Source organism: Condylura cristata, unplaced genomic scaffold, assembly GCF_000260355.1.
Source record: "Condylura cristata isolate star-nosed mole 26May11 unplaced genomic scaffold, ConCri1.0 scaffold00004, whole genome shotgun sequence".
Classification (NCBI taxonomy): Eukaryota; Metazoa; Chordata; class Mammalia; order Eulipotyphla; family Talpidae; genus Condylura; species Condylura cristata.
The window spans coordinates 55,019,801-55,030,422 of NW_004567105.1; the positions used below are offsets into that span (position 1 = coordinate 55,019,801).

The following is a 10,622-nucleotide window of genomic DNA, read 5'->3' on the forward strand; positions in this document are numbered from 1 at the left end:
AAAAAGATAATCTCACACTAGTACCTCTACTGAGACCAAGCAACCTGCCAACATTAAGAGATTTTAATTTGAAGGAGGTAAAAATGGAGGAATTACAGGTTTCTGGGTGTTGGTCATTTGTGAAATCTTAAAATACATTTTAGAAAGACAAGGGGGGAAATGAATGTAGGTAAGTGTTTTTATTCTCTTTTCAGAGAGAATCTCAGAATCTTCTCAGAGAGGAGATTCCCAGAGCAGAACCTCAGAGCACCTCCTTCCTCAGAAAACAGGGAAGACTTCCTTTGCAAAGTGTTCTAACAAATTAGGGAGTCTCACTATACTTTACATAATCCTTTCCATGAACAACTGCTAACAAATGAACTATGCAAAGTAAGATAGTGAAAGAAAGTACATACATCTCTGTTTCAAATCCTTCACTCACTACACTTTATTTCTTCTCCTCAGAAATAGCATAAATTTAATAAAATACATTTGTGAATCACCACAATATGTAAAAATAAGGTGGCTCAAGAGTCAATTTGTCCCCATGTTCCATATTTAGAACTATAACAACTAGTGACTTATTGAAGAAAAATCTGTAATCTTCAAATTAAGTTCTATTTGAAAAAAGTTGACAAATTCTATGTTCACTGTTCAATATGTATTCTTTTAGATAAAATCAGTAATTACATCTATTCCTGCTTTAATACTCTGGCAGTGTTCTATAAACTGTATCCCAAGGTTCTACTGAATCCTCATGAATCAAATACCAATGTGTAAAAGGCAGTATATACTGGAACATAAAACAAAACATGCAAGTATGACTTTCTCCCTTAAGTAACAATAATCAGTAAATACAAACCTAATTTTCATATTTCATTTTTTATTAACTTGTTTTTTTCTGGTAGACAGTACACATGGAAATTATACTGCACCAGGCATGAAACATAAAATTTCTATCACAGGGACACTTTTGTAGTCAGAATTCAATATAAATATTTCTAGTTAGACATATCCATGGCTACAGATATTTGGTTGCTTGATTTATATGCATAGAAAGAAACAGTTGTCATAACTGTAAAAAAGCAGTACTTCACAAGTACTTTTAAATGATTGAACAGTTTTCCTTTAATATTACAATACTGCTATTGGTTTGAAAACTGGGTCACCCTACCTGTTCTGATTTTTCTCAAAGGCATCATGAGTTCTCTGTTTATTCATTCATTCCTGCATGTTTAGCCTTCTAGTTGAGTTAGGGACCATTTAATCAGAAATCATTTAGCACTGTAATAAAAAAAGCTCTGTTAAGGGTAGATTATATACCATTATAATTTTCAGATTTCTTTTTATAAAAAAGGTATCTGGAGGCTCTGAACAGGCACATGCATACACAGGGTGAAGGAAACAAAACATACAAGTCTGCTAAAGCACAAAACTTCCTTCTGGTCATTAATGCCTTCAAATAAATACTTATTTTTTTTAAATCCCACACTGTGATTAAAAAGAAGAAGAACAGTCTCTTCCACCTCCTGGAGAGTCAGTTTCCAGAATCTTTCTGGGTTGGAGCTCAGTCATCTGTCTTCCGGGCCAACCTACAGAAAGTCCAGTTGTGCTCCACTGTGTTCTCATTCGCCCGCTCACTCATGTGATGCACTCGGGTGTTACGGATCGTGAAACCTTGTTTTGTGATGTATTCCATCAGGTGGACCCGGAGAGAAACTTCCTGATGATAATCACACGGTCCAAAAGTAAAGGAAACCTGGCAATCTCTAGTGTCCATCATGTGTTTATTCCACTTCGTAAAATAGTTTGAAATACCTTCGAGTAAGGAATGGACCTTCGTGGTGATGGTTAACTGGGTTATGATGACGGCTACTGGATTGGAGTACTTAGACAGTTTACGAGTACTAGATAACTCCACAACTTCTTCAAAAGTATCCATGGGATACAAAGGTTTAGGGTCATTGAGACACTGAATCAAGGGTTCAATCTGATAAAAATCTGCTTCTTTCCGAAGCAAATCAAATTCCTTAAAATCCAGGGGTAAGGTCAATTCTGAAGTTCTTAAGAAGTTGAGGACATATCGGAAAAGAGGTCCATCTCGATCAATGAAGTAATTGCCTTGAGGGTCTCGAGCTGTGGGGAAATCTCCCCCAAACATAGCCCCAAGCATGGAATCCGGGTATCGTGTCAATGTGGTGAGTGACGTTGTGTACAAGTGTCCACCTACATTTAACGTGACTGGGTCAGTCATCTGAAATTTTTTAAAATATGATCAGTTATCCAAAAAATTTTAAATTCTAACATTGACAAATTTAAAAGGCTAATAGTAGTAAGCAAAGCAAAAGATTCCTTCAAGCTATAATGTACTTAGCAATCCCATATCCAAAAAAGCTTTATTTTCAGAGATAAGCCCATCCAGATGAAGAGATCTAATATTTTCTTTCAACAGGAAAAAGTTAAATCCAATCCTTTTTTTAAAATTTTTTTTAATTCAATTTTTTAAAGACTTATATTAAGAAAGGAGGTCATGGCTTCAAAAGCCATTTAATTTCAGGCCCAGTACCATAGAGAGGTTTTCCGACCAGTGTATAATACAGAAAGAGAAAGGCCAGACTAAAATATATTTTTTAATTAAAAAAAAAGAGCATCATACCTACTTCAATGTAAAATAAAATATTTGATATATAGATATTTACTTTCAATAATTGTTTTGTTTTGCCACCTCAAAAAGGAGAGCAAATCATAAAATTTAAAAATAAAAATCTGGGTATAGATCTCATCATCATAATTTCATGAAAATAACACTGCCGATTATTAAGTTAAAATGCATAGTTTAGTCAACAAATCTTATCTATTCAAAGACTAACAGCTTTCAAGTTTCATAGCCTGACAGTGTATTCACTTTTATAACATTACTGCTGCTATGTGGTTTTTAGTTTTGAAACACAGGTTTTTGGAAATAATGTACACTTTTGGTTTTAGAAGTCATATTTAAATTTAAAAAATACAGACTGATAAGACTTCAGGTACCAGTAAAAATATAGTATTTGTTACCAAAGAAAAAATGGGAAGACTCATACACATTAAAAAAAGTGCAAGTGGAAAAAATGGCACCTTCTCCATCTTTAACTTCCCTAACACAAGAAAATGTATTCTGGCATTACTACTAGGCCCTTTAATAGTCATACTAGACTCTTTAATAGTCACTACCCTATGAAGAGTAATTCAGAGAAATGTCATAGCCTCTGTAAAATCAATGATTATAAAAAGTTACTTTGGCAGTCCATATTGAGTTCGCCTATATACAAACAAAACCAAAAAATAAATCTAAGCTAATTAAAAGTGTGGATGGGGGCACAAAACATGGGTGCACCTATTTATAATTTTCATCCTTAAAAAATGTACTATGCCTAAGAATACATAAGGGGGAAGACACACAAAATTAATTTGCCAGTCTTCAAAATGCATCTACAAAAGCTCTCACCATATAGCCCCAGTCTCCATTATCCATCTGCTCCAGCGCTGAGTCTCCGGGAGCCCAGGTTCCAGGTAAACTTGGGGAAGAGAAAAAGACATGTGATAGCACCTGTAACCACAAAAACAGACAAGACTGGCTTTTCTACCCAGCAGAGCAGGCCAAGCACCAGAAAACTACTCATCTTTGCTCAGCTAAAACTTGCTAGAGGGCAGCTATCTGTGAAGAAGCATTCCCTTCCTGTCTTTTACATCTCCGAGATCTTTACCACACCTTTACCTGAGAGACTGACAACCTTTACAGAGGAACAATTATTACCCGATACTTAGAAGGAAGAAGTCCTTGCCAAGTAAAACAGTTCTTCAAATTCTACATATCTTCTCAGGAAGTCCAATTTTTGGAATTTCTACAGGAGAACTCTTATGACCTTACCCTCGTACAAACCTATGATGAACGATCTTTATTTAAAAGATCATTCGTTTTATCCACATTGCAGCTATGCAAACTAAAAAATACTAAAAACTATAAACCTCAAAGACTTGAGGACTGCTGCCTTGGACTAGCTACTGGGAACTGTGGGAGGAGCTGAGTGGCCAGGTAAAGCTATAGAACATAGAAGGCAGCTGGCTGAGGGGCCTCATGTTCTCCGGCTTGGCCTTGCACTCAGAAATTTGGGGGGACTTGGAGATGATACGAGGAGAGATATGAGAAACACTTAGAAGGGACATGTGCAGAGGCTGTCCTCAGCAGAGACGACGGGAGCCATTATCTTCATTTGTACTTTGATTTAGCTTTGTCACATACCTGTTTAGTCCTTTTGCCCCCTGCCAGTGGCTACCCACTGGACGGGCAATTAACCCTGTAATCAGCCTTCCGTCCTCAGTGCTCTGCTTCAAGCCTAAACCCACTTGGCTGGGCATTTGCCCGTGAGGAGATGGGTAATTTGGGGTGTTACTGAGAACCCATTAGCAGCATCCTCTCATCTCCTCCCTCTCTAGGCACACTAACTCTATTAAAGATCTATCACATTAAGAGTCTGCTACCTTTGTCTTCATGTGATATATAACACCCTGATTTAGAGTATGCACCCCATCTGTTTGAGGTTCCTTGGTTGCATGCTATATGTGCTTTCCTAGAGAAATACATAAGAATGGTATTTCTTTTGTAACATAAAATAGTTATACTTTTAATAATCAAAACAATAATCAAAACAAAAATTAATTCAAATGTCAAACAATGAGTAATTTGGGACAAAAAGAACCTGTGAAAGTCACTCAGCCAATACTTACGAAAAGCCAGCCTTAAGACACTGATAAACATTCAGATATTAATGATGCCAGTATGCATTTATTTTTCTCCGCAATTCAAAAGCAATTTTCTAGTTTCTGAATTGTTTTAGTCACTCCCCCTCACAAATATCATTTCCCATATCAACCTGAAAAGCACACTACAGAGCAAATTTCAAAAACTCTGAGAAGAGATAGTAAGAAACGTGGACTTATCAGTATTTATCCAGAAAAAGCACTGGCTTTTTTAATGTGGTCTTTGAACAGATTCACTTTTCCCACTTTTAGAGAAATCTGGCACACAATTCCCAGAGCAGGCCCCGGCCACAGAAGATCACAAAGGCTCTTTCTCAAAAGGTCACTCAGGCATGTAGAGAACATTTGCATAGCACAGCATGGGCTGAAATCAGAGCCTGCAGCATCTATTCCTCCACCTTGCACATTCTTCAAAGCAAACAAGCGAAATGTGCATCAGACAATGTGCAGTCAGTTTCTATTCTCCACACTCAGCACTGGAGACAAATAGGTTTCCACATGTTAGCGAGTGAGAAATGGAACAAATGTCAATTCAGGGCTCTGTAGCAGCCTATCATTTCTCTACCTTGCTTCATAAACATTATCTAAAGTGAACTGAATCAAGAAACAAACTTTACCAATTGGTATTTCAAAAATCTGAATCAGTTCTAGATACAAATGACAGATCAGTAACTGAGGATTTAAAAAGCTAGCCATCCAAAGGTTTTGGTTAGGTACTCATCTTTGGCATCTTTCCATCACCCAAAGTATTCATTCCTGTCAGTCTCAAAAATAATTCGGCCAGTATTTATTATAGGTCAACCAGGGAGTGGAGGCACTGAGGAGGAGGGATTCTAGGTACAATGGAGATACCGGTTTACAGGTTTTTTCCACCATCTGAAAGCAGAACGTACTGATTTGAAAAGATTTGGTAGGTTATTCTGGGGAATCTGGGAATACGCAAATATAAACTAATGGAAATAGCTTTTGCAGACTCTTCAAAATAACCTACCAAATCTTAACAAGCAGAAATATCCTGCTTTTGAACAGCAGGAGAAAGCTGTACACAGAAATAGGAAAGACCCAATCTTTACCCTCGTGGAGCTTTCAGACTATGAGGAAAGACAACATGCAACAACTGAAGTACAGAAAAGAATTCAAAAGTGTATATAATAAATAGACTGGCAGAGGCCTGCAGGAAGAAAAAAACAAACAAACAAAACAAAACTACAAATAGGGAAATGGAGGGCAGACTTCCAGGAAAAGCTTGCTCTGTAGAATCCTGAAGGGATATTTGGACAATCTGAGAAGGGATTCTAGAATGAAAAGACAAGTATTAAAGTGTTGGGTACAGTCAATACCCTTCCCTTCCCCCACTCCCAATCCCCTCAACATTCCTACAAGAAAGGTGTGGATTTCTTTAGCCATTTTAGAAATACAAAAGATAGGAACAGAGGCAATTAAATGACTAGCTCAAGGTCTCTAGCTGAAAAGTAGCTGAATAAAGATTATTTTTCTAACTCCTCATCTAGATCTTTCCATAAATCCCTTCCTGGGCTGGAAATCAAAAGAACAAAACTGAAACAAAAATAGAAGAGGATCCTTATTGGTGACACAGGGATTAAAGTCTCAGCACTATCAGGCTTTATCATCAGTCATTGCCCCATGAGTTTGATCATGGCCAGGGAGCTGACTCAGGTGGTCCAGCAGACCTCTTGTGTCTCATCCACTGCTCCCCCCTCAGCAGTGTATTTCAGGAGATCCACCTGTTCTGCTCCCCACTCTACCTCTTGTGCATCCTCTCACCACCACCACCCCCAACCTCCCGCACCTCTGGTCTACCCCTAGCTCTTGTATGCATAAATAAATAAAAAATAAATCTTAAACCCCAGATAGTCACCCACTATCCCTATCCACCTTGTAGAGATTTATTTACAAATAAACAGGAACTCAGTCATAATGGATTTGTAAAAGTTCCCCTTGAGGCAAAATAGTGACAATCTACTCACTACTGTGACTATCTCCTGTATTAAGTGACTGTAAAAACTTCAATCCATGAATATCTGAATGGTTAAATAAGAAATGGAGGACCAAAGATGGGGGGAAAAAAGTAAACATCATCAATATTACAGCTGTTATGCAACATCTGTCTACTATTAATTCTTTCTTTTTCTAATGGTAAATCAAAACAAAATAACTTCTTGAGTAATGATTTAAAAAAAAAAAGATGATGCCCCTGAATCTGTTAGACAGCAAAAGCCAAGATTCTATACTAGTATAAAAATGTAATAAAACCTCAAGTTTAACAATTCAAAGCAATTATGGAAATCTATATAAGGCCATGTTTCTTAAAAAGCACCCCAAAGCTTCAAAAATAAAACAAAGTTACCGTTAGTCATTTCCAGTATCAGTGACTAAACTGTCCCCAAAAATCAAACTGTCCACTAAAGAGCTCTAAAGGAAAACATCGTATTGATTAAATTTTACCTCTGACTCTCCTCTGTGGAAATGTTTAGATACAGCAAGAAACAAAAAAAAATTCAGGAAGATTGCTGGTTATCCAACAGCTGGGCAATCTGTCTCTGAATTGATGACTAATAGGGAAATCTAAGAAACAATGCAAGTGAATGAAATAAAACATAATCCAAAAGAATTTTCAGAATAGTTTCGACCTCTTCTGCTGAATTTTTTTCCGGAGTTGCTAACAATTAGAAAATGATTCATTTACTTTTCATCCTCTCTCTTTCTGGCACAGTCTCCAGTGGACAGTTTAATGAGAAGTTAAATGACCACTAGACAGTCAGCAGAAAAATTTCTCGAAATGGGCATCAAATGGGCGTGATTCACTTGAGGAAGACAAAGAAAAACCTAATATTTCAAAACTACTGTCCAAAATATAGATTATAATGGTTACAATGAAAAAAACAAAAATCCCTTAAAATAACTTTTCTGATTAAAGGTCATTTTAAACAACAGTGAACAATGAACATTCAAAGAAAGATTCCTGATCCTGTAAAATCAGTTTACCTGAAAAGATCTGATCTTCAGTGCAAATAAAATTCTTACAGAAACAGTTAGCTGACCATCCCTCAAAAATACATAAAGCAGGGCCCTCCCTGGTGGCGCAGTGGGTTAAAGCACAGCACTGAAAAGCTAAAGCCATTTCCGCATGAGTTCGATTCCCGCCTGTCCCGGAGGTGACCGCATGGCGTGGCAGACCTCTCCTGACCCGCCCGCTGCTCCCCTCAGCAGTGTGCTTTGTCCATCTGCCTGTTCTGCTCCCCACTCTGTCTCTGGTGAAGCCTCTCGGGCCGCCCCTGAGCCTCTGGCCTGTACCCCAGTTCTGTATGCATAAATAAATAAATCTTAAAAAAAAAATACATAAAGCAGTACTAAAAATTCACCCACATTTAAGCTTCAAAGGTTAATTGTTGCTAATGTACAAATTTTGACAATGCTTTATTAGCAGATAATTAAGCTAGAGAAAACACATGGTAAGGAATTTACAAAAGCCTTAAAAGAAATTGCTAAGAATTTTCTAATAGCAAATCTCTAAAATGCACTCTTCAACATATTAATGACTTAAAAAAGAACTCTAAGAACTACAGAAGTCATTGTCCTCTCTTCTACAGAATTGCAATTATAGGCTTTATGATTTTTATGAAATAATTTAACATAAATATTGTGGACTTACCATTCCTGCTACAGACTTAAGCTAAGAATTTCCCTGGGAAAAAGCCCTACTCCTATTTAACAACCTACACGCACTGCAATACACACCTCCGAACTTACAGCTCTTGCCTTCCTGGAGTTTCTACAAGCCCTTTTTACGTGCCTTTCTACTGAATCTTCATGTCTGGCATTCAAGAAAAAAAGACTCAATAAATTCTACCTAAACATACCTTCAAAATTACCTTTGTACTGAATTTCTCTGTTCTTGAAACGTGGGAGTTTAAAAGTGAAATACTTTTTATAGCAACTAGTTCAACAACATCTAAAGGAGTCTTTTGGGTTAACATTCACATACAGGCTAGCACAAGTAGCCAGGAGAAAGTGATTATAGTGTTAGGTTATTCTTAATCACACCACTGAAGAAACGGATTGTTTTTTCCTAATCTAATTCTTTCTTCTCTCCATGCAGTCTTCTTTTTGATGCCTTTCTTTCAAGGCATCTAGGTTGAAAAGTGACCTTAACACTGAAGGACTGTCACAAACAGTCACAAAGTCATAATATTCCTCTTACCCTTAGTTTCTACAAGATGAAATGGGATGATATCACCTTCTCAAAAGTAATTATACCACTTAAACACAACACAAAGGCAACGACTGTCCTATAGGGTAACAGATCAGGACAAGGGTTCTGAAGTCACAAGCAGGTCAGTACCAAGGAAAAAGAACTGTTTACTGGCAGGATTTGTACCCCAACCTGGTTCCACTACTAAATATGAGAACCTGAGCCAAAAAAAAAAAAAAAGAGAGAGGGAGAGAAAATAATCAAGATCATGAATATAAAACCATCTGTAAAATAGCTAGTATTAACATGTGAGAGAAAATACTAGTGGCAGTGTCATAAACAAAATTTCTAGGGTGAACTGAGAAACTTGAGCAAATGGACACAAATATAGAGCACTGGCATATATGGAATATATGAAAGAAAATGCTCTCAAGTGTGGTTCTAGTGTCTCCGAGTTCTACTTTCCCCAGAGCTCCAGAAGGGAAAATTAAAGACAAAGGGGTGCATCTGACTTTTACACAGACCACCAGACATCTGAGCTCTCAATCACAGAAGGGACTTCTTGAAAGCATGACTCAGGATTATCTCCAAGGTAAAGCTGAATGCAAATAAATGTGTATTCCCTTTAGTATATACCAAATATAAAAATCCAAGACACTGAGAGATTCATAGAAGGATACGCCTTAGGAACCCTTAATGTAGTAACGCTTTGGTTAAAATAATTAGGAAAACTGAAATCACACAAACCTTAGGAAAGGTATCTCTGGCTGTCCTGGCCACTTAATCATTCATATGCATGGCACTACACAAAATGAAGTATTAGTATGGACAGAGAGCTCTCGGCCAAAGGACAAGTCTCTCAACCTAACAATTTGGTAGGTAAAAAGATTTTCCTTTTCCTAGCTACACATTTGTTCATTTGAAAACATCTCAATCTTGGATTCAGGCCTAAAGCTAAATGCTGTCCCCTAGCTTCTTCCTTATCCTTGCAACCACTCATACACTGTGACATTTGTGACAGCAAGAAAACGAACACGACAAGCGGAAATGATAAGTGACACTTAAGCTACCCCAAACATTCTTAGACAAACCAGGTCACCCTGGTGCCTGACACTCAGACCTCTTCTATCAAAGTCCTATAACTGGATTTATCAACTTGTTCTGGAACTGGAATAGTTGGACAAAAACATAACTTCAGCAGAATATCCAAGCCAGATCTGTTTCCTTTCTCCCGTCCTACCCACAGACACAGCCTGCACTACCATAAACCCAGCAGGTGCCTCGGGGCTCCCCATTAGCACGGCCATTTATCACCTCTGACATCAAGCATTAAAAATGCCACGATACCCACAAAACTGAGCATAAAGAACTCAGCTGCGGTGCAAGCCTCTCCGGGGTGGAGAACCCTCCTAGGCTTCAAATGAGGGTAAACGGTGGCTAATGATGCCACCCGCACAAACAACCGTTTTCCGAACAAACCTCGAGGTGGCCCCGTCAGGGCCGAGCTCCGCCGCTGCCTCGCAGGCGAAGTTCCCCCACCCCGACTGAGTCCCGGCACGGGACAGAGATGCCCCGAGCCCCGGCTGGGGGCGCGCACCGGAGCCCGGAACCCGGGTTCGCTGAAACCGCG

At 38.2% G+C, this 10,622-nt stretch overlaps 1 protein-coding gene across 3 annotated transcripts in view; it reads right to left on the reverse strand.

Moving 5' to 3' along the window:
• Positions 1 to 153: 153 nt before the first annotated feature.
• Positions 154 to 10,622, reverse strand: part of KCTD6 (potassium channel tetramerization domain containing 6) — a 37,387-nt gene continuing 26,918 nt past the window's right edge. The window contains exons 1-3 of one of the 3 annotated variants that reach the window (XM_012735324.1): positions 10,472 to 10,492; positions 3,467 to 3,536; positions 154 to 2,233 (exon numbers count right to left, since the gene is read on the reverse strand). In XM_012735324.1, coding sequence (XP_012590778.1) covers positions 1,547 to 2,233; positions 3,467 to 3,493 — 714 coding nt within the window. In that variant the 5' untranslated portion in view covers positions 3,494 to 3,536; positions 10,472 to 10,492 and the 3' untranslated portion in view covers positions 154 to 1,546. Of the gene's footprint in view, positions 2,234 to 3,466; positions 3,537 to 8,452; positions 8,763 to 10,471; positions 10,493 to 10,622 lie in introns of those variants that run through there. The other 2 variants (XM_004676023.2, XM_012735323.1) reach the window with 2 other exon arrangements.